The 25,291-nt window shown below is 37.5% G+C and overlaps 1 protein-coding gene across 1 annotated transcript in view; it reads left to right on the forward strand.

The window, feature by feature from the left end:
• RALYL (RALY RNA binding protein like) overlaps nt 1-25,291 on the forward strand; it is a 505,944-nt gene that overhangs the window by 440,876 nt on the left and 39,777 nt on the right. Inside the window, exons 8-9 of the mRNA XM_065669147.1 lie at nt 1,526-1,639; nt 6,238-6,416. Of these exons, the coding sequence (XP_065525219.1) occupies nt 1,526-1,639; nt 6,238-6,416 (293 nt within the window). The remainder of the gene's footprint in view (nt 1-1,525; nt 1,640-6,237; nt 6,417-25,291) is intronic.

Genomic DNA, 25,291 nt, shown 5'->3' on the forward strand with positions numbered 1-25,291 from the left:
GATATACAATTTCTTAATATAAGCACATAATTAAGCAAGTTCATTACCACATGTAGCAACTTACTGCTTTTAGCTGACTTGTAACTATAATGCACACAGCCCAAACTCTAAGATAAAAAGCCTTTGTTTCAACCTCAGTGAATGTGCTCCAAGTTTGCAATAAGGCTGATTTTGATGAAAACACATACTCGTTTACTATCACTGAAGCATGAAGTAACTTGCCTGCACACTTCATCATAAGATTTTGACTATCTGATAAAAAATACACGAGACACCATGATGAGACACATGCCCAAGAATTAATAAACAGGACTGATATGGCAAGTTACAGCCAGGAGACCCTTTGGACAGAAAAGGAACATGTCCTTTTCTATGGCAGAACATCCCTTTTCCCAGGCTCTGGATATACACACCAAGTCAATGCACATCCTCCTTCAGCAGTGGTAAGGATAGAGTAGTAATACTACCCGGTGTTCTTCCATTGCCAGTCTCTCACAGTTTAAGGTGATGGTCCAGTTCTTCCTAAAAGAGGTTGTAAGTGTGACAGTTATGTTACCTGCTCTTGACCTTTATAAACTACTTTAATCTCCCGTGCTAGCACAGGTTTCCCATTTTCTCCCATGGGCCTTTTCAACATTACATCTTAGCACAGACAGGGCAAGTGGATTTGTTTGGACTATCTTCTGAGCATAAAAATATATCTTGATCATGTCATAATAATAAGGTCATTCACGAGGACTGCAGTGCTGTTTCTTCTGAAGCCAAAATACCACCAAGTCAGGTCCTCCTTCTTGCATTAGACAATGAGAGCAATAATGCACATAAATTAAAGAATAATGCAATGCAACACAACACAGATTTGGAAACTTCAGCACGTCATTTATAGTCAATGCCTCCATGTCGCTGGATGTGATCATAAAAATAAATATTTTTATATGATATCCATAGCTGGGAAAAGTACATGAAATTACCAGAACTGAAAGCTTTTGAAGCAATAATACTTAAAACCTATTGCAATGAAGCTGTTGACTGGAACATACTATTGCATTCCTGGCTGCCCTAGAATTTACGTTACCATTCACACTTGTTGAAAAATAACTACTATTACTGTGAGGGAATTTTTTATTATTGTCTCTGTTATTACAAAATAGTCCAGCAAAATAGCATTGCAAGATTGTGAACTGTCTGTCATATTTGAATCACTCTTTCATTATAGGCTGTTTTTCAGTAACAGCTACTTGGAAATACTAAGAATGCCCTTGAGACATTTTGCTGAACTGCTTATTACAAAGCAATATACCTCACATAACCTGTTGCCATTAGGGCTTAGAACTCTGTGATTTCCTAGGATTCACCATTTTTAACTGACACTGTTCATTTTAAAAGTTAAATCTATAAAAATACTGACAGAAATGAGACAGTAGATTTTGGGTACTACAGAGGAAAGAAAAGAAACATATTTTGTTCAGGAGGGGCTGCAAATATAGTTAATTTCATGTTTTACATCTTTGCTCTCTTTCCACAGTGAAATCAGATGAGTTGCAAACAATCAAGAAGGAATTAACCCAAATCAAAACAAAAATTGACTCCTTGCTAGGGAGACTGGAAAAGATTGAAAAGCAGCAAAAAGCTGAAGCAGGTAGGTGAAAGCAATTTGCAGTCAAATGAATTAAATTACAGCCTAGTTATTAGTCAAACAGACAGACCAGAGAGAACGGAATCCTTCCAGAATTTTTGTTACATAATGGAGGTCTAAAGCAAGGTACATTAATTCTCAGGTAGAACTATTGGGAGGATAAACTGATATTATTCACAGAGCATGCAACATCATTTCAAGAATTGTTTGCTATTGTGCAGTAGGAAAATTAAAAAAAAAAAAAAAAAAGAAGGAAATAAAAGGTCTTGGTAGATGTTCTGGAAACAAAATATCGCTATAAAAAGATTGGACAGAATTAAGTTAAAGGTTGTTGACTCTGGGGATGTTGTGCTATCCACATTTAGAATTGTAAAATGGTCTATATCAGGAATTATTGCCTGGGCAATAATCACAAGTTGCAGCAAGGGAAATTCCTGTTTTATATAGGAAGTGCAACTAAGCAGCATAGCAGGTTTCCCAGAGAGAAAGTGGCTGTTCCATCCTTGGAAGCCTTCAAAACTCCAAAACTCCATGGACGTGGACCAAACTTTGAGTTTGGCCCTGCTTTGAAGAGCGGTTGGACTTGAAGACTCCAGAGATCCCTTCCAACCCAAACTGTTGTGTGAAGCTGTGGCATCTCTATAAAACCAGCAACACGTCGAGGTCAGCTTTTCTCCGGCTTGAAATGTTTTGTTTTGAGGCAAACCTTGGGAATGACAAAATCCAACGCTACTTTTTAATTTAATCAATATCTATTTCTATCATTACAGCGGTCATTTTGTTAGATGAATGATCTCACCTGGCAGCACTTTAAAGCTCTGCTGAGCACTTACAAGGAATTTATGAGTTTGTATTTTCACCACAGTATATATAGGAAACAATCTCAGTTCTTACCACTATCTATGGTATTTCTTTAGTTATTTCCTTATAAATCACTGTATATCTCTGCACAGGAGCTGTGTACTAGCAAGCTGATTTTTATGAGAGTTAGCTGGGAAATGGAAGCCTTTTCTCATGAAAAATCTCAGTTTCTTTTTTTTCTCCCTTCATTCTCTGATGAAAACTTTTTATGTATTTTGTGTGAAATATGTGAAGGAAATTCTGCCTCATAATCCACAGCTGCCTAGGTGTCTGAACATCAGATTTGTGTCTCTTGCGTAACTCAAATCAGTTATGTGATAACTGATCACATAAGTTATGTGATATATGTTATATGTCATATCACACTGAATTATGTGATATGTGATAAGCCAAAAAGACCCAATAGGACACATAAAGGGAGTTGCATCAAGACTAAGACATTTTTGGGAATTAGCAGTTTAGGTTCTTGAACATGTTGCAGGCAAAATAGATATTTAGATCTGAATCCCTCCTGCTCCCAAATGCCTGCCCTATTTCCTGATCTATTGTGGAAGTACCTCTCTGAACCTTCTCTCACATTTAGAAGTAGCTCTAATGAACATCTTCCTAGGGCAGAACACTGCAGAAAAATATTTTGTGGTTAACAAATAAAAAAAACCAAACAAGCAAACAAGAAAAAAAATCACAAGCAAAACAAAACAGAAAACCAAAACCAGCTCTGAAAAACCCTCTGCCTTTTATTTACAATCATTTTCTAAGTTGATAGACAAGAACCAATACCTCAGCTGTTATAGTTTATCCCATAAAATAAGTTGAGTGCTTTTTTGCAAGCCTAAGGTAAACCATTAGCACAGAATGTGATTATCTCTTTCAGGAAAACCATGCACAATATGTATTCATTATATTTTGTTTTGTACTTTATGCAAGTTAGATAAAAGTTGGTATAATCAGTGAAGATGTAATTGCAAGGCACTCCTTTGAATCACTTGCGTACTGAAATAGTCTGAGATGGTGCATCCCTACTTCAGGTAGCTTTTATATGAAATCCATTACTATGCAAAACAACCTGCATCTTTCTTATTGTATATCCAATTTTCATTTTTGCTAAAGGACTGTATTGAACTCGTTTAAATAGAAATCAGCTCAAAGAGGGAAGTTGATTTGTATTGAATCATACTATTATGCCTTTTGAAGACAAGCATTGAATAATATCCCCGGAGATTAAAAACTGGTTTCAAATTGTTGATGTTTTAAAACATCAGGTGCAGAACCCGTCCCCCATATTTCTTTTCCCATCAGAGGGTATGAGGAGAAAAAACACCTCAGAGAGACCAGTAAGAGTGGATCTCCATTTACATATCCTGAGCTGATAAAGAGGGTTATGCGGCCTGGGTGATTAGTTGCAGATGATTGCTTCCTCAGTTTAAAAAGAAAGCTACATTAGTAGCTAAGCTATGTCATTTACGGTGTCAGATGTGTGATGATTTTGTTCCTTCTCTATGATTTCACAATACTATTTCTTACTTTCCTCTGCCAGAAGGTGTGGCCTCATTAGACTGGGATCAGAGAGAGGATCTATGTCTCATTTACATACAACAAAAAACTGAGACATCATCTTGCCCTTTTGGTTTTTAAGTTTGCATCTCTTTCAGAAAGAATATTTAATTATTAACCTTAAAAGTTATACATCTGGAAGAATGTGATACATTAAGCAGACAAGCGGGACAAGTTCAGTGCATACGTTGGTTACTGTTCTACAGCTCTGTGAAAACTTCTTATAGCTGTTCTATCTTTTACTAAGTGACCATTGCAGTAGGGGGCTATAGATAAAAGGATTTCCTCTATACAGGGAAACTTCAGGAATAGCTTCTTTGTAAAAATCTGAATTACAAAGCCAGGGATAAGAAGGTTTTCTGATGTGAAAAAAAAAAATTATTAAAGGAAAATATTCTCCCTGTAATATCAGAGCTGGATGCTGAAAGGCAGGGTTAGCTTCTCAGAAGAGCCCAAGAGTTAGATGGTGAGCCAGTATTTGATACTGTTCTGAGTTAGCCAGTGTACGTTCTCATTCAGAAAATTAACTGTGTGACCTAATTTTTTAGCAGTTGTATCCTAAAAGTTTTCCCATTTGAAAGTATTAAGTCCATTATTTCAGGAACCTTTTTTGAAAGCTTTGACCGAAGTTGATTCAGTGTGTCATTGCCACAGATGGGTTAATCTCAAAAGTGACTTGAAGCAGAAGGTGGCATGGCAGGACATAGACATAGCTGATTGCATTCACATTTCCTTGTGCAGTAAGACAAGTAACACAATAATTTACAACTAGTATGGTATTTTATAGACTACCTTACACATAGATCATGAGGCTCCACAGGCTGAATCTTCTACTACTGTGTGTGACTACTGTTGAAGCAGTTATCTAAGATTACTTTTATTCTTTAAGTCCAAGAATCTTTCTGAAGAAATTATGTGACTAAGGGATAAAAGCTCAATTGTTCTACGTCTTCAGCTAATGAATTTGAAAATGAGGGACTAGAGACTAACAGGCTGAAGAAATGAAAGTAAGTTGCAAAATAAATGTGCACAGGCAGAAGGGAAAGCAAACTTCTTGATTTAAGACTATGATAAAAAAAGGGACTATTATGTGCAGTTGGTAATAATTAATAGTAAAATAACAATGTATTCATAGAGCTGAAAAATATAGAGCTTCTCAGGGAATCTGCAGATTCATTGGCTGTCCAACAAGATAGGTGATGTACTACTAGCATTATAGAACAGTTAATCTAACAAAGAAATGTATGGTTTTGTTCTAGAAATTTGATTATTGACAGATATTGTCACTCTCAGACTGAAAAGACATTCGTATTTCAGCTACATGCAACCAATTCTCTGGCCTATATTCACTTTGAGTACATAAACCTCTTCATTTAACTCCTGATGTGCATAAGAATAAGACTGATCCCTCAAAACATTCTTCTGGCCACTGTCTTTGTCATTCCTCCCTCAATCCTCCTCTGGATTTCTGTTGGCTGGATGAAACTCTTCAGTGTATCCAGGAGTCTTAAAATGCATATTCACAACAATGCAGCTATCTGTGCCAAACCAAGTGGAACAGATCCTCTGGGCCTCCATAGAAATGGTCTTCTTTTTCACTGCCTTGCAGAAATTATAGGAACCCCATAGCTGGGTAATCGGAAGGGGCATTCTCCATTTACCTCGCACCTTATACCAGCAAGGAGAAACAGCTACTTTAGTCCATATGTAAAATATAAAACATATGTTCAGTTGTCTAGAAGGATTTGATTTGTATGGTTGTTGAAATATATTCACAACAAATTTATGCAAATCTTTGTTCACTCATTGGAAATTAACAGCCTTCCACTTCTCAGAGCGTAGAGATTTATATACTTCTCATTGGCTGCAAATAAATAAATATATAGTGACTGTGCCAATTGAATTCCCAAGGCAAAGTCCAGAAAATCAGAAAGCTGTATCCACTGGTAAAACACACCTTCAGCTACTGCATGGGACAGATGAGCATGTTTGCACTAGATTGACTTATGCATAATTTTTTTTAAACAAGGGGGTATATCATATTTGCCTGGTAGGTATCAATAAACTGAATTTTACAAAGCTAGCACATCTGGAGAGGGGAAGCTTAGGTTTCTTCCTCAGAGCACTTTTCTTTGCCACCAATAGGGAAGGTTACTGAATCTCTATAGAGTATGTTTTCCTTACAGAAGCTCAAAAGAAACAAATGGAAGATAATGCTGATTTGATTCAAGAGGAATGCATATCAGAGAATGCAGATAATTCTACGGAAGAGCCAATTGAAGGAGGGCCAGATGCAGATGGGGATGGAGAAGATATGACTGATGGGATAGAGGAGGATTTTGATGAGGATGGCAGCAATGAGCTGGTAAGGAATAATCATGCCATGATTATATCTGTCTATGCAGTTGCTAAAAGTAACCACAGAGAAACAACAGTGTGGGTTTAAACAAATAAGCTCACAACAGCACTGTGATTCACTAGAGCCAAATCCTACATTCTTCATACACTGTAGCATCAATTAAGCATAGGGCCTTTTGACAATAAATAAGAAAAATATATTTTATCACACTTGGTGATTTTAGGAAAGAAATTAAATATACTTTATATTGGTTTACATTTATTATTCTATATTTACTAAAATGTAGATAGAGAAAGGAAAACATTCTGGTATTTTTTATTCTAACTGGAGCATTTAAAAATTAAAGAAGATTCTAAAATGCAGAACTTTCTCATTAGAAAACATGTGCTCCCCCATAATTCCCAGTCCCTGTCTTTCATGTATATCTTCTGTAGGCTGTATTGGCAGCTACAGATTTTTTCTGATGGAAGGTTTTTTCCTTAAGAAACATTTGGCTAAGAAATATTTGAGCTTTTAGCCTGAGACTGCACCTTTCATGAAATGCCCATCATGTTGACAAACTTCCAAGTTCTTCTAGAGCAACACTAAAATATATTTGGAAAATTGGATTTATACTTATTCATTCATTCCAAGTAAGCATGGGTCAGTCACACTGGTTTAGACTATAATACTCTCCCTCACTTCCTGTCTTTCATATTCTGCTGTGAGCAGAAATCACTTCTGTTGTTGTTCTTGCTTTTTAACACACAGTTAATCACGTGTGCACTGTAAAAATCATTCAGTGAAGCCAACAGAAGTCAGTCAGTAATGGGCAGAGCTGAACCAACACCAAGTCTGGAGTAACAAGGCATGTGAATAACCAGCGATTTATACCTCTTACTGTAAACACATTTTAAACCTACTCCTAATTTGAGGGTTTGTGTCCCTTTAAACAGCACAAGGCCCTCTTGAATTTGTAAATCCCGAATAGCATTATGACTAGAAGAAGCTAGTACAACCTGAATCCCCTCATCTTTTAACATGCATGTAGAATGGATGACAGTATCACTTCTCAAAGGAGCAGATTCTCTTGTACAGATATGAGGGACTTCTGTAAGAAGCTGCCACTCTCATTTTGTAGGAATTTGAAATTTAGTAATGAACACATAGTTGTAAATATAATATCCCACCATGGCTAATACCTGCTGAAGTGACATTAGCAATAGGGGTTGAAGACAGTTTTACAAGACTGGTGGGTTTTACACTAATTAGATGTCAGACTGCATGCTGCAGACGACTAAGTGGGGAAGTTAACTAACAGTATATTAGCCTGTGACTGTTCAGTGCTGTCATTTTACCCTGTGGGTATGACATATTCAGCATATATCTACAGAAGAAATTTTTCATCTAGCAAAGGCCTGCCTAAGCAGGAAAGTTTCTAAAAAGCAAGCAGCATGGGAAGACTTCATTAGCAGTGAAAATCTGGAATTGGCACAATCACATTTGCACACCAATGCTTCGAAGTTAAAAAGCCTTTCCAACATTATGTTATGTAATTAGTTGAAGTACAGTATATTGCAGACACAGCTCCAAAGACAAAGAGGTCTGAACCGCATATCTAAGGCATGAGGGAGAGCCAGCTTCAGTTTCCTTACGTGCCATTACTGAGCCCCTTGAGTTCTACAAGGAGGTGGGTCACTGCACATGGAGAGTGATGTCCTCTGCCTTGCACTGCAGCACTCATGAATAATACCTCCAACCCTGACATGGCGGTAGCAAGGAAAGGCTGAGGAAGAGCACTTACATGCATTGTCTTGGCCAGGTGCAGCCCGTCTCAGTGCCAGGGCAGTGGAGCCAGTCAGCCTCATGCCTTCCACCTTCCCTGGTGGAAGGGACCCTCTAGCCAAGAAGCTGGCAATATTGTAGACTTAAAAGCTCAGAACCAAGACTGTCACTGGATGTAAATTCCTTATGCTTTTCATCCTCCCTTGCTATTTTCCTCAGGCTTTGGAAGAGGCCACTTCATCTCATCCCTGCTATGATCGGATATTAACACTTTCTTTCTTTTGCAAAGCCTAGGGAGATCAGTGAATGAAAACCTGCTATGGACAGGATAAAGGATTGTGCTACAAAGGACTTCAAAGAAATCTCAGGCAATGGGTGTTTCCCACAGAGAGCTATTATAAATGGAACTATGCATCTTTGCCCTCCAGTTTCTACCAAACTCTTGGCAGCATTGGCCAGTACTGTTAAAATCAGCAGCTGGTAGTTTGTGATGCATATTGTAATTTAGACTAATTTCCACTTATACTTACACATATTTATGTAGATATAATGGCCAGTTCCTGTAAGTTTTACTTTCTACTCCAACCACTGATAGCTGTATGACTGGAAAGTCAACCAGAATACTGTCAAATCTATAATGAATTCCAGTAGGAATACTTGGAATTTCAATCTGCCTCTACCCATTTTGTGCCCTGCTATCTGGCATCACCCTCTGTTTTGTGAAAAGTAAAATAGATGATAGGTAAGCTTGCTATAAGACAAAAAGTCCTAACAGATGTTCTCCTGTTTTATGAAAACAAAGTTATTTAAAAAAAAAAGAGCTGACTAACAGCAAATGTGCCAATTTGGAATGAAGCCACTTGCAACTCATTTGAGGAAAAAATGAGTGTTTCACTTTTAACACTGTTCTTTTAAGCATGAAGAGTATTAAATGTGAAACAATTAGGACAAACTTTCCATGTGTGAAATCATAACCAGAATACTCAGACTAAGAAATACCCCTCCAAAGTGCATTTTTTAATGAAATCTATAATCTTTTCCAAATATGGAGCTAACGGGATTTAGAGTGATGATGAAAAAAATCTTTTCTTTTACCACTAAGAGCAGCAGAGCAAACAGAAGAAAATTTGAAGTGGGCACGGCTAATGTTCTGAAGCCACTTCAGGATCAAAATTAGTTGTGAGTCCACAAGTCTGAAAAATATTATTAGGAGAGAGGAACATGACTTAAAGCTTAACCTTTTTCTCAATGCTCCATATTTAGCTGTAAATCATCTGCCAAGAACCTGCTGCAGGACTCTTTTTGCTGAACACAATGCTGTTATCTTTTTTGTTTCCCCTGTGATGAACCCTAAGGCTGTCAGTAAAAGGAAGCGTTCACTAAGGACAGACCCTCTGCCGGAGTCCAGACGCTGCCGGAATGGAGCCTCTGAATCTGTGTATGTGGGTCTGCATCTCTGGACCAGAGGACTCAAAAGTATATTTCTTGATATTTAATTCTAACTTTCAAAGGAAATGACTAAGCAGGATGCATGCTGTGGGCATGAACAGGTGGTAGGAACAGTTCTCTAAGTTCATATGCTGTCTATTTGGAGGAACAGGTTAACTGCACATAAACTGAGCAACAACAGCTCAGCCAAGACCGACTGTGAAGAAACGAGTAGTTTAGCTTGCAGCCTGAGCTAAGTCAGGCATGGATTTAAAGATGCTGAAGCCTCTTCATTTACCTGCCTGGCTGCACACACAAAGCACATTCAACAGCTGCACACCTTCTTCATCCACCATTTAGATCAGGATATTGTTTGTCCCTGCACTGTAATTTTCAAAGGACTACAGACACACCCACAAATAGTCATTATGGCTCAGCTGAAGTGTGAAAAAGTTTTATGCCACAATAACTTGATTGCCCATCTGAACTCTAATTCAAGACATGCTGTATTTGAAGTATCTACTGCACTCACCAAATATCACCTCCTGGGTGTCTTTCGTATCAACCGTTTGCTCACAAATGTGTCTCAGTAAGTGTCTCCAGTGCTGCAGACACTCCAGCTTGAGGCTTTTTAGAAAAATCCCCAAAGACTTTTCTGCATTGACATACTGAAGAGTTCTTTAAATAGTGATTTCAGATATATGATCCAGATATGTACATATTTGTCAAATAGCTGACTTTAACTTGTTCCGTCGTGGGTGCCATCGGTTTCTCGTCCACCTCATCTTACATGTTGGCTTTCTGCTTCCACTTGTACAAGGACATGAAATAATATATTTAGAGATATAAAAAGTAATCATTAGCTTGCAATGTAGCTCCTGGGCTTACTCTACAACTGTCACTTAACTGACCATCAGAAGTAGCTGGAGTGGACGAAAACTTCAGATATGTTTTCATTGCTCCTTCTAGATAAAAGAAAAACCAACCAAATAAAAAAAAAAACCTAACCAAAAAAACCCCAAACAAACAAAAAAACCCAACCAAGTAGCTGGTTATCCCAGATTTTACTGGATCCAGTATCTACGCCTCTCACTGAACGGTTTCTAGCTGCAATGAATTAAAAATCTTTATGTTCCTTCCTAGTTTGAGCGCATCTGCTCTTATTGTTTAAACTGTCCCCTAACAGTGCTGTGAAAAAAACAGCACACCTACACAGCTTGCCTTCTTTCCTTCCAGGAAACAAGCTCCAATGAAGAAAGATCTTCATGTTTACTATATTCACCTCACACGCAAATCACAAACAAGCCACAAATCATTGGAACTCAAGTCATCAGTGATATCAAGCAGTTTTCAGGTGCCTGTCATGGCTTTAAATTGAAAAGAGTTGGAAGGAAAGCAAATAACCTCATCTTATTCCTGTGGCTGCACAGTGGAGAGTGGAAAAATCGCCTTTGCAGCACAGTCCAACACACGTTTTGATATTTAAAAAGCAACTTGGTCTCAGCATCTCTAAAAATCTTCTCACTAAAAGTAGCATTGGCAGTGTGTGGTGTGGCTGAGAGCATGCAGACAAAGCATTTCAGAAATAACGCATGTGGTGGTTTTCTTCTTCTGCTGATTTAGCAGCTGGACAGCCTAAAGCATTTCATATAACTTCTATTAACTTGTTTCAGATGGCAGTAGTCGATCATTGAGGAAGCGCTGGCTCAAAATTGACTGTAATTTGTCATTGCAATCTCCTTGTAAATAACAAAGATGGCATCCAATTAATTAGCTGAAAACCTGAAGTATCATAGATTTGGAAAAAAAAAAATCACATTCGGCTAATGCTTAATAAAATACCAACAAGCTAATTAATTGGAGTGAGTTATACACAAGCACTCACATCTATATTACATTGCCTGAGAATAATAGTTTCTATCAAACTGTCAGTCTTTCATAATAAATATCTATAATAATAATAGCACAGCAGTGGTTCAGTAGTTAAGCATTCAGTAGAGCAAACTGTTTTCTGGTAGAGCATGTGATCCCACTGATTTCAAATATAACAGATTTACGGTGTCGTAACTCAGATCAGACTCTGGTTAGTGCCTGGCTGGAATTTGAAGTTGCAGCATTGTGATTTTGTGCTGGTGTAGCTACGTTAAAAATAATGAAGCCACACAAGCATTAGATGGGAGTTTCATTAATGAGATGTCTGGAGAAGCATTTTTATTAAATTGTATCAAAAACAAAAGGTACAGTGACTGTACAAGGCCCAGTGCTGGTTACAAGATAGATTTACAGCAGTTATTTTAACAGCAATTATAATCCTCTTTCTATTAAGTATATTTCAGTCAAATTTACCTCTCTAGGGTATTTCATTTCTTACTCTTCCCTTTTCTCCACTTCTGCACTGCCTATTTTCAGTCTATCAGCAGATTTATTTCTAGCATCTGATAGAGAATCATGCTTCAAAAACAAATACCAGAAGCTGCCACAGACAAAAAATTACAGAATTCAGGATAATCCTCTTGGTGCACTGAATTTCATTATACAAAACTAAAACCACTATGATATAATAGCTATCTTTCTTGTAGGAACTGATGCAAGTACTATTTAAATCAATGGAACAAAGTAGTATTTTGGCTAAAATTATTAAAAGATATCTTCTTCTTGTCGTAAGTGGGTGATTTAGATCACTGTTAAGACTGTTGTCAAAAGTATTATCAAGAGTGGCTTTAATATGATGTTGTAAAAGTGAGACCTAACAAAGTTCATTGGCAAGGTTCACTTTATTACTGTACAGCACAATCATTTGAACGATTCAAAACTACCAAGATAAAATCAGAGTTACCAAGTTATACATTAAAATTACCAAGTCAAAATCAAAGCTACCGAGTCACGAGATTCAGTACCAGACTACAAGATTATCACAATATCGGTTGCTTACCAAAGATCTCCCTTTGGTAAAAGGTGTCTCTGCCTTTAGGAGCAACATTGAGAGGTGTCCCTGCCTTTAGGAACAACATCAAGATGTGTCCCAGCTCAAGGGGAGATCACTGCCATACAACCATGTTGCTTAGCTAGAAGAGCTCAAAGAAGACTCACTTAGGATGTCATATTTATGGAATAAAGTGGCCGGCTTGTAGTCAAACTGTATTTGATGGGAAAGGTGTGCACGAGACTCCTTGTACCCACAACTTTCCTTGTTTCTTGATAAACTTGTCTTGGAAAAGTCACTCTGTTCATTGTGTGTTCAGTGTTCCAAGCTCAGACACATCGATACTTACTGTGTCACTCCTGTGCTCCTTTGTGGGTTTTCAGAGAACAGATTGAAACTAAAGGAGTCCTTGGAACGGCTATGGCTCAGGCGTTTACCTCCTGTGGAGCCAGAACTAACAAGGGGTCAAGTGCATCTGTCACACCTCTGCTCTATGTAGCTAAAGGGAAATTAATTTAATAGCAAGTCTGCACGAAACATTGAAATTTCCTTTACTTACATTATTTTGCATGAGAATTCAACAATGAAAATACTCAGCAGAGAACAAGATCTATAGAAAGGGAATAAAAATTTGTCTGATTAATTTCGTTTTGTTTAAGCCCAATTGTGCTTATCTAAAAAAGATTGATCAAATATGTGAATATGTGATAGGATTAATAGTACTTAATTTATTATTTTAACTAAACTGGATTTTTCATTGCCTTTTTGCATAAATTTTTTCCTGTCAATAGCATCAGGACAGATCAGACTGACTCTTCTATCAGCAGAATTAGGCTGATTAGGCATGTCAAAAAGATCAATAGCTACTGTGACAATTTGCAGCTTGCACTTATACAGGGTACTACTTAGAAAAAATAATGACAAAACTTCTAATTAATGGTAATGGCTGAAGCAACATTATGCCAGAAATCTTATTTAGATTACTTTAAATATCATTGAGATGAAGCAAAATTTAGTCTTTCCAGTGCACTGAACATTTTGGACTTCATTGAAATCTTGCTTTCAGTATCAGGGGAAACATGAAACTCTTCATTTCCAAGACAAATGAATTGATAAAAAATTGTGTTCATTTGATAAATATCAGTGTAAGGTGTTTGTACTTGAGCAAGCTAAGAAAGTCATTAGTGGCAGTATACACGACAGATACTAATGTGTTGTACCTTCCAGAGCTGCAGTAAATCTAATAACCTGTGACTGAAAAAGTAGAGAAAGTAGTAAAGGCATGTCATGAAATACAAAAATGTAAGAAACTTCCTGACATGCCCTTTTGTTATATTTAATATATTCAATAGCACAGTAGACACATTTGTTGTTCACACGCTGTTGTGTGAGTCATTGGAAAGGCCTTGCTAACAGCTCCTCCTCCCCGTTTCTCCTGGCAGTCAATTTCTCAGAGGAAGACTTCCTAAGTGTTAAGAGTTTTAACCAGGTTATTCCTGACTGAGTAGATCATATTTTTTCTGATTATTATGAATTATTATTTACATCCTATCCCCTATATATCAGACAGGAGCCTGCAGAAAATGCAAGCACTGTTATCATTCACTTTGTGTGTCTACTAGATTTCCCTGACTACAACTGCATATCTGTAAAATGAATGAGTAATATCATTTCCTCAGCTTTCACATCTGATGCTCCATCCCTGGAGACATTCAAGGCCAGGCTAGATGTGATTCTGAGAAACCTGATCTAGTTGAAGATGTCCCTGCTCATTGCAGGGGGTTGGACCAGATGACCTTTGAAGGTCCCTTTCAACCCAAACTATTCTATGATTCTGTTCCCCTGAATCTGCTCTATATGATTTAATATAGTATCTGATTAAAAAAAAAACAAAAAAACAAAAAAATAACCCAAACCATAAAACAATTAAAAAATTTATAATGTAAATAATATAATTAATTATATAATTATTTTGCAACCATTATTTTCTCTCTTTTTTTTTTCATTTTTTTAAGCAAAGAATGGGGAATCAGGAAGTTTGGGTCTATTCTTGGCTTTGCTACAGGGTCAGTGAGGTGGGCAGCATGTCTTAGCAGATCGAATGCGCATGTAGACTCCGCCCTTCTTTCTGTGGTCAGACCACTAGCTGCCTTTGCACCTACATCAAACATACATGAAAGGAGAATAAGCAAAATATATGGTTTTAACTTGTAAAACCCATATGCTTTCCAGTCAAGAAAATTGCAAATTTTTTGTCTGTTGAATAACATCGAATATATTCTTCAATGACTGCTTTTTTTTTTTTTTTTTTTTTTTGCACCCTGCCATCAGTCTTAACCTGCCTGAAGTTTCAGTCATCATTTAACTTCCTACGTTTTCTGCTAAGAATTATTAGCATGGATAATTTTTTGAGGTCTGTCTGTAAACAAGCCAGCTCTGGAGAGGTCTCTTTCAAGCTCATCAGGGCTTGAAAGCCATTAATAAACCCTGCCAGCAACTTCCAGCAAAATGCCCAGGCACATATAACAAGAGCAGAAAAAGTTGTATGTCTTCTGCACTCCTTAAATCCCACTGAGAACAGAAGAACCACCTATGTTCAGCAGATTAAATGTTGTACATCCTTTCTGAGACAATAAATGGGTATAAATATTAAATAGAGGAGTTTGGGGGTTTTTGATTAATTTATTCTCAGGGAACCACTGTGGGAACTGGTCACAGAAATTCTAGCATTTATGCTACCCTAGAGAACCTGAAACAAGTGTTCTTCATAGCCTAATGCTGCAATAGGCTAGTTCTAAGTACGCTTATTTACCAAATACAGAGTACTGGCTTGTGTGTGGGATTTACAGCCTCATGGAAGTTTGGCGATATGTCTGTTTGGAAACACTACCAGGGGTGACATCTTGGCTATATACCTGATACATAAAAGAATTTCTGATTACTGCTTAATATGTTTTAATGCTTTTTAGAAATTGTCTAAGCACTTAGTGTCAAGCTTATGCACTACCTTCCTATAGACCTGTGTTTTGAAAGAGTACCTTGGGTGCTTTCTCTGTTTTGGTGGGAATAGGGACTCTGCTGTCTGTTGACCCACTGTCAATAGATTTATCATTCTATAGTACTCATTATTCATTTGGGTTGTTTGGGTGTTGGGTTTTTTTTTTCTTTTTTAATCTTAAGGCAGGACTATGTGTTTATCTTAAGCTTTTAGGTAAGAATAAGATAGTCATGGTGCTTAACATTTTTGAGACATTAAAATATTTCATTTTAATGACTCAGCTTCAACTGTCAAAAGAAACAGTTGTGTGTTCAATTAAAAAACAAACAAAACAAAACAAAAAACAAAAAACAAACCCACAAACAAATAACCAAGCAAACAAAAACAAAGAAAAAAAGAACCACACACACAAAAAGAACCAAAACACCAAAACCATCCACCTGTAAATTCATTCAAAAGCAAATAATGCTGTCAGATAAGGCCAAAAATTCTCTCAGATGTAAACAAAATACCTGTCTAAATGAGATTAATTCCTCTCCAATATAACATAATTGACCTTAATGGTCAGTACTAGTGGCCTAGTATTAGTGGCCTATGTTTATTATGTTTATTCTATTTACGTAAATCAGAATCAGCTCCACAGGTTTTGCTAGCCTAAAATTTACAAGCATAGAGTCAACCTCTGAGTGCAGTACAGGAAGGAGGGCAGCCTATCACCCAGAAGCAAACCTAGGTCCCTTTTCAGGAGCGGGTGAAGGTGGCTCATCAAAAAGACGAGTTACAAGTTACGAGTTTTTGCTGTAACTTATGGCTGCTGAAGAAACATCAGATTTAACTGAAGTAACTCAACACTTTAAATATGAAGACTGATTTCAGCCTCTACTCCTGAATATTTTTGCCAGTGTAATTTTCACTAATTCTGGTGAAGTAGCTCTTACCTCCCTGTATTTTGGTTGACTCCAGCAGACTTTGGATGGCTTGTGGAAGGTGCTAGATTGGGTTCACCCGTTATTTGCAAACAACATTTCTTGGTTCTGTGAAGAGAGAACAGGCATCAGAATAGTAACCTAGTGCAGATACCAAAGCAACAGTAAAAGGTACAGTGAGAACATGGTGAGAGAACAGAAAGGGCACACTGGTGTTTTCTAGGCTCTCCCTGAGACACTAAAATCCTCTGTAATGACTCAGGCCAGCCATTGGGTCTGAGTTTGGCTATGGGTTTGAGCCTACCAGCTTAATCCTCAAATTCTTAGATTTAGCTGAAATTGAGCAATTGTCATGCACCACACATTTTTCCTGGTGTGTCCGTCTTTGAAAGTAGATAGCTTTAGTTCCCCTAGAAAACACTCATTTCACAGGCTTTATCAGTATGCTTGAGCCTCAAGAATGCCGAATAAAAAACCATCAGAGGAAACATTCTGCTGCTGAAAGTCTTCATGGAAGTAAAGAGGGTTAAACACTGAAAAGCCAAAAGGTTTCTATTTTAACATATAAAGAGACACACATTTTATTTATTTCTTTTTTTAATACAAATCACAGAGCCACTGCAGTTAGTGACCCAATTATTCCAAAAGGTCTCATTTTTTGAAGAAAATATAAATGTGTTACTAAGAAGATTTTCTGCAACATTAATATCAAAACATGAAAGGCAGTTTGAATTTATCTGTACCTAGGCATTTACAGACCTCAGAAAAGGGAAGTTATTTAGAGGGTAATAGAACTGTAACTGCCATTTCAACAAAAAAGCAATCAGTGAGGAGTAAAACAAGCTCAGTCTGCCAAACTGAGGATTTGGAAGTTAATCAAATGCCATCCTAGCCAGCCTGTTATGCTGATATGTGTATCTGAAGTTTCAAAATTGTTCTTGCTATCGATTTCTAGAAGTATAGCGCAGGTTTATAACGTCTTAAAAATTTACTAAGTTATGTTCCAGCCCCAACAAATTAAGAATCAGAAGACTAAATTATTTTCTGTTTCCTCTTTGCAGGGATCCCTTCTCAGCTATTAGGTGATTCTGCATCATTTTTAGACCACAATAGATGCCCAAGTCCCCAATTCTGCTTTGTAATTTTTATTTTTAAATTAATGATTTTGAAATCATGAAAAAAAGAAAAAGCACTACAATGCACTTCTCACTCAAATAAGTACTTTGCAGGAAAGTAACAAGCAAAACCTGTTTAAAATAGGCTCAGCTACCATTGTCATTTCTGTCTGGATCACATTCCCAAACCAGGTGTTTCACAGGTAACAGTCTTTCACAGGTAACTCTACATCCTGTATGTTTAGTTGGCTGTGTCAATGCGGTACACTATTGCTACCATTTGAGTATCTGTTGTGCATCACTATTGGTCTCATCCCCCTCCTCCTTCCTCTGGTTTACCCTGAGCTTTCCCAGGATCTCTGTCTTCTCATCATAAATGCTTCCAACTGCTTCCTCCAGCAAGCCCTCCTGCCTATTTCTTCACTATTACTTTGCTTTTTACCTCACCCCACCTCGTCTTTATGTTGAGTAAAATTTCTGCCTCCAAGTAACTGAAGAATCTTTTGTTGACTAGATAGGACATTCCTGATCTCATTACCATCACTGCATACAATTTCTTTTTCCTGCATCAGTGCACTTTGGTTTTTGATCTCTCTAAACTTCTAATTTGGCAATACTGAGAAAATTTAACAGGTGCTTTCTGTGTAATTAGTTTAAAGTAGTTCTCCCAATTTTCTCCTAATTTCTTATATTTTAAAAATACACTACTTAAATTGTAGACATAGTGAGTGGCCTCAGGGTATAAGTTTTAGTAGTTCCTTTATACATTAAGCTGTGTTTTCAAACCTGTACCCTTGGCATTGGTAGGTCAGGAATTATTTCCTTCAGCATTAATACTAATTGAACCACCACCTCACACTGGGGAATTCCTACTCCACACATTGAGCAGAGGTTAAATCAATAGGAATTTTATTCTATGTCTTTCTGACAGCACCCTGCATCCTAAAGCCATTTCCTTCATAGCATTCAGAATGATAAAAGACAATCCTTACCATTGATCCTGCTAGGACTCAGACTTTCTTCTCATGGAACAGACCCAATTCCAAAAAGCACAAAACACCTAGTTGTCTCCAATGAGTGTCATACCTCTGGGAAATCACTGCAAATATCCACTCGTATTCAGGGTTAAAGGAAAGTGGGACATCTTCACCTTTGCTATATTTGGCACTGGATCCCAAGAAGGTGATGACTTGCTCTCAAGGCATACTGGTACAAGCTGAGGGAATTCCATGAACAGCATCAGTGAGGCCTTACTTCATTTGGTTTGGCTTTATCAGCCAAGAGAGAACATGAAATGAAGTATTGGTGGTAGTATGACTTCACTGTGAGGCAGCGAGTTCTGCAAAAGCACCACCTTCCCAATTTCCCACCTCTTCCACTTTCTCCTGCTTGAGATCCTGCAGCCCACTCTGCAGAAGCTCCAATGCCTCCAGCTTCAGATCCCTCCTGCCATCAGCAGAAACTACACTACTATTCCAGAGTCTTCTACTGCTATGAAGGACCTTGTGGAGGAATATGTTGCCGTGAAAATCAGTCAAGTAGGAGGAAAACCCACAGGGTAAAGCAAGATGGGCAGATCCACATCTTTCCTGCCTCCTCCTTGCTGCTCTCATAGTCCATCTCAACAAAGCTCTCAAGTGACCGTGGTGACTCTAAACCCAAAGTTATTCCTTCAGCCTTACACTTGACCATCATCTCAACTGCAGCATGTCCTCACTGGCACTCTCCAAATATTAGATCCTGTCTCTGCCACTACATCAGCAGTGTCCATCACAAATCTGCCTACACGGGACTCTGAGAAAGAAAAGGTTTGTTGCTCTAGGGACCAACCAATATGTTGATATGGATATCTCATTCTTCCTGCTAATATTTATCAGGCAAACAAGTGAAACAGAGCAGTTTAATACAAAGAAGATATATGTTTGTTTTAACTTATGAGTAAAACAGCCATTCTCACATGTACTCACATAAGTACTAACACTTCAAAGCAATTAAACTGTTCACTGAACAAAAAAAAGATTCTGTAGCATTTTCAGCAATTAAAGTATGATTGACAGCATACAGTAGATAATGATTAGGGTTCATCATTTAAAGAAAGGTTTAAAGAAGGTGCAACTACTTCCTTTAATTATTCCTTATTAATATTTGCCAAACTCTACTATTCCTCCTATTTGTTATGTGTGGTGAATATTCCATCACTAGCTCATTATAAAAAATTTTGCTTTAATGTCATAATTTTGTCTGTCGTGTTTTACAAGTGTTACAAATGGCAGCAGCAGACCCATAATCACATTAGCATTCACCTGCTAACACCTACTGAACAGAGCATTTACATTTCATATGGGGTCATTATACTAAATCACCTATGTAACTTGTTACCTTATCAGAGGTTTCATGCCTTAAATCAAGGGACAAAGCACAAGGGAGTATCTCAAATGAACACAGCTGTGAAGTCAGTGCAATAGCTAATACAAACTCAAGGTTCGTTGGTAAGCCCTGTTGATTGCTTGTGGTTTTCCATTCTTGATGATGTAAAAGCCAATAGAAGCCCATGCCCCCATGGTGCCTTACAAACATAAATTACTGGGATTTGCACTCAGAGTGAGTTGCTTGCTTGAAAGAAAGGAAGGGTATTTTCTTGAGCTAGACACAGAAAATAAACAGAATGGCAATTTGCAGTACTACCTTCTTTAATGCATCCTGATTTTTTTCTCATTTTAGGCAAATATCTGGATCAATAATAGCTATGATTTAGTTTTCGTTTTTTTAAAAAAAAGTTAATTCTGCAGTCAGACTCATTTTATTTCACTTCCTTGGCTGTCCAGAAAGTATATTTCATAATCAGAAGAAATTATTACAGATGAAACAAAGTATGTCATCCTAGAGGACATGAGTGGCATTTGTGGACTAGAGTCAGTATTCTCAGTTGTAGTGTAGGAGGCAGCATCAGATGCAATCAAAGCAATCATGCTACAGTTGCAGTTTGAGGTAGTGCAAGTATGAAGGCCAGTGTTTTGAGCAAAAGGACAGTGCATCAGCTGCATTTTAATGGGCTTGTACTTGTTTTGCAGAAAGTGATGTATGGCATTCACATAACTCACTGCCGAAGCCTAGTCAGACACCAGCAGCAATCTGGGAAGATGACAGGCATAAAATCTCCTACTCAATAGCATCCTGACAGAGGTAGAAATGCAATTTTACCTGAAACCAAGCTAATTGGTCACAATTAGCTTCAGATGCCTCCCTTATAGTTACTAAATTCAGGCCAAAGTCCAGAAGTCCAGTCCTGAGGATGAGTTTGTCTGGCAAGGAAAAAGAGGAAGGAGATCAAAAGGAAGGACATTTGAGAGTCTGGGTTTCAAACTCATGTGTGTATGTGTATCGTCCTCTATCCATCTACTACTTAGCTGCTAAGATTAATGTTATGAAAATTAAATAATCAGAGCAACCAGTTGTTTAAAACAGACAAATTTGTCAGATTAACATCTTCTATATATATGCTTACTGGATGCTCCTATCGCTTGTAATTATTGTGGGGTAAACCATACAGTAAATTCCCCATAATCTGTGGGACTTTTGTCTAAATGTTTTGTTAATGTACTACCAGTGAAGATGTTAATCATGTACATCTTTTGTGTCATTTAGTCATGACGCATTCTGAATATTCCCTTCCAAGGACATACACTGAATTTATGTTCTCAGGCAGTAAGATTTATTCCTGTACATCCCAGTCTGGAAGATGAGCATGGTAAAGAAAGTCAAGTAAACTTTTCTGATAAAGCCTGTGAGAAGGAAACTAGGTATTTATGGGGAGCACGGAACATATCCTGTGGTTATGTACAATTCTTTTTCAGAATTGTAAGGAAGAACAAATAAACCAGATCAGGGAAGAGGCTGACCCCTGTTTGGATTCAACTAGCAGAAATTAGAACTCATGCCTCCGTGTCCTGGTTTTGGCTGGGATACACAGCTGATGTTTTAGTTCTTGCTAAGTCGTGCTCATCTTAAGTCAAGAAGTTTTCAGTTTCCCATGCTTTGCCACTGAGGAGGGACACATAGGCATGACAAACTAGCCAAAGGGATGTTCCATAACATAGAACATCATGTTCAGTATATAAACGGGGGGAGTTGACAGGAGCCACTGATCACTGCTCAGGGACAGGCACAATTGTATTGGGTATCACATGTGTTTCCTGAATTTCATTCCTCTTTCTTCTTCCTATTATTATTGTTATTTATTTTATCATTATATTGAACTTTATTTCAATTCTTAAACTCAATTTGCAGGTTTTATCTTCTTCCAATTCTCCTCCCCAACCCACAGCAGGGTGGGATGAGCAAACAACTGTGTGGTACTTAGTTACTGGCTGGGGTTAAACTGTGGCAGTCCTTTCTAACACCCAAGATGGGGCATGAAGGCTTGAGATAACAAGAGATCTGAGTAGAGTGTGTTAAAACAATTTTGTTATAAGCATTCATTTTATTGGTGTGATAGTGGTCACAATGTTGATTTGCTCACTCTCAAAGTTCACGCACATGTGCTCACAGGCACAATATATAATACTGTTCCCTGGGATTATGTAGACTCATAGAGACAAATACAGTCCACCTGAACAAGTTTAGAAATGACAGCAGCATCCCCCCCTGCCACAGAAGCAGAAACTATTATAGCTTCCCGCTGCCTAGGGTGGCTGGGGAGTGGCCCACCCCATTTGAAAAGAATGGTGTCTGTAGGTCTTTACAATACATTGAGCTTACCTTCTCATAAAAGCCTTTTAGGAGAAACACAGAACACAATCTATTCCTATTGAGTCATGCTTGGTGACCAGAAGCACCGAGATCAAAGGAAATGGTCTCCTGGCAGGTGATGTGATGGCCAGGCTTTCCCATAAAAAATGTCCTTTACATGTACGGCATTCTTAAAGATCTACAGATGTAAAGACTGGAATTATCTAGGCTTTGAGGGGAGGTAAATGATATAACAGTTAAACCTCTAAAAGACAAGATGGAAAACTCCAGATCTTCACTGAATTTTATCTGATTTACACCATCATTTTTAGTGGTTATAATTTGAGGTTCATTAAGTAGAACTGCATTTTCATTTAGTGAGGTGTTTAATATTTAATGTTGGCTTTCCAATGTTATATACTTGATAACAGTACAAAGTAAAAATTAATTTAATCTAGTATAATTTGAGTCTGGAAAAATGCTAGAAGGATCGTATTGGAACTATAATAACAGCAGCAAGATCATTTCTGGAAGACTGAAATGCAGTTTTATGTCTAAGATAACTGTTTTCAGTAGCTCATGCTGAAAAAGCCGCTTAGGTAGGGAAAAAAAAGCCAACAAAAATAATTTCAAGTGGAAAATGAACCAATAAATATTCCACAACCTATCTCCAGCTTTTTTCAGAGATTATGATGGCAATTAGGACAGTATATACTGTTTCTCTGATGTTGTCTATGGCTGCCAAGACTGTATGCTCAGTTGGGATATTCAATTCTTAAAATGCATTATGTTCAAATCATGCATTCTAAAGTGGTTTTCTGTCAGAACTGCACCAAATAAAAGACATATTGCTGTCTTAAATGTAATTCAGGTCATCCTTGTTGTGTTAGGATGTTTTTAGTATACATATATAACAGGAGGAAAATGAAAAGTTTAAAAAAAAATACATCAGTCATCATGAGGTTTTTTAATATCATCAGCACTACCATAAAGCCAGCTGATAAATTGCACTCTATTCAGAAGAAAGAAATAGAATAAAATTAGTATTGCATTATGCTAGATTAATCATAGCCCTGGGTTACTGTCATTCTATGGAAAGTAAAAGCTTGACTATTTTGGATTTTAAAGTTTCTTGTCAGCTTTTAAAATTATTTGTCTTAAGAGGCAAATAACAAGACCAAGTTCTGAAGGAAGAGCGCAAGATTTTGGACTGGTGGGGTTGGTAAATTTGTATCATTGTTTCTAAAGGACAGCCCTGATGATCTGGATCCAGATGGTTAGCAGTGACACTTCATAATAGTAGCCTAATGAAGCTTTTTGGTGTTGGTGACAGGTAAATGCTTGAAAGGTTTATGGCAGAGAAAAAACTTCAATAAATACCTTGAAAATCTGTCTCTCTTTTAGAAGTATAATTATTGCTTTTTATAATGGCATCATGGAACAGCAAAGCATAGGCGAAGAAAAGGCTAGAAAAGAGGAACCCTCTGTGGAGGTAATAGGATGTATAGTGGGATTTTTTTTTTTTACTTCTTGTTACTTGAATAGCTACTTAAAAACCATTACGTATCTCTCAGACTTAAAGGGAGAATTTAAAAATCTTTTTCATATAGTTAAGCCTGTTCAGGTGTCAGGAGCTAAAAATATGGGACAGAGAAGATTTTTGTCTATGCAAGTACAGAATAATAATTTCAGGATACTTTAACCAGAAGAAGAAAGTTCTGGAATCTCTTGCATGAGCATTTGTCCTTAATCCTGGTTACCCATGCAGAGTAGGGCCAGACATCTGGTGCTTCCTTTGGAACAAGAGGGAAGTCTGATGGCTGATTGCTTTGAAGGGCAGTGATGTTTCTGATAAAACCTTTTTCATTGGAAAACCAGGTTTTCAATAAATGGAAATTTTAACAGAAATCCTCTTTTTTCTTTTTTTTTTTTTTAATTTTCTGGGAAAGAAACGGCAGACTTAAAACTTACTGAAAAAGGTGGAAATTGGCTGAAAAGAGCCTCTGGAAATATTTCAGGTTTTGATCAGAAGTGCAGCAGGTTTTGTCAGCTGTTTTCAGTTTCAGTCATAGAAAATGATACAAGCAGAAAAAAAAATGTGAAGAAGAAATTGGCAGAAAGATATTTTTCATGTCAAAAGTAAAAAGAACCAACTTAGGTTGAAAATTTCACTTAAAAAAGGAAACCATGTACTTCTGTTAACATTTTCTACTGTCAGTCTTACAGACAGATGTGATTGGGAAATTGGTGTCAGTTTTCTTGTGGGTAGATGGAGCTGGTATATCTTGTGCTCCCCTGCAGCATCACTGAATGCCCAGTTGAAGCTGGTAGCATGAATGGGTCACATAGCAGGACTCCTATATTTTTAGATGCAAGCTGTCTCCAGCCTCTACTGGAACAATGACCCTCAAAAGTGTTGGCTGACACTGGATTTCTGCAGTTTCACACTGTGGCTGGTAAAACAAGAGAAATCAAAGCATTCACAATTAAAGCCTATGGCATATACACAAGAACAATAAAATAGATGTCAAAGGGGAAGCCATTGAGGGAAGATCCATCAATCTGGTAACTGTAAGCATTGTTAAAAGCACACAGACAATGTAAATGGTCCAGAAAAGGTATAGAAATAGTGTGATGGGATCAAACAAAAGAATTCTACACACAAGTTATTTAGATTGAATGCTATTATGCAAATAAAGCATTTCATTGCAAAGCAGTTAAGATACATTTATCGCTGCTAAAGTAGAAATTATTCAGCAGTTGTTTGCATAGCATTATTGAGGGGAAGTATACTTCAGACTCAACAGCTCTTGCTTGATTCAGTGTGGTAATTTTGGGCCATGCAGTCTAAAAGACCGTTGCAGAGTCCTGATTGTCCACTGATGCAGGTACATAAAGTTTCTTTTAGCCCTCTAAAGTTTAAGGTGGGAAAGTCTGATGGATATTGATATTTGACTGATTGGTGAAAGAGTCAAGTCCACTCTTCCCTCTTTTCCCCT

The sequence above is a fragment of the Lathamus discolor genome, chromosome 2 (genome assembly GCF_037157495.1).
Source record: "Lathamus discolor isolate bLatDis1 chromosome 2, bLatDis1.hap1, whole genome shotgun sequence".
In the NCBI taxonomy this organism is placed as follows: Eukaryota; Metazoa; Chordata; class Aves; order Psittaciformes; family Psittacidae; genus Lathamus; species Lathamus discolor.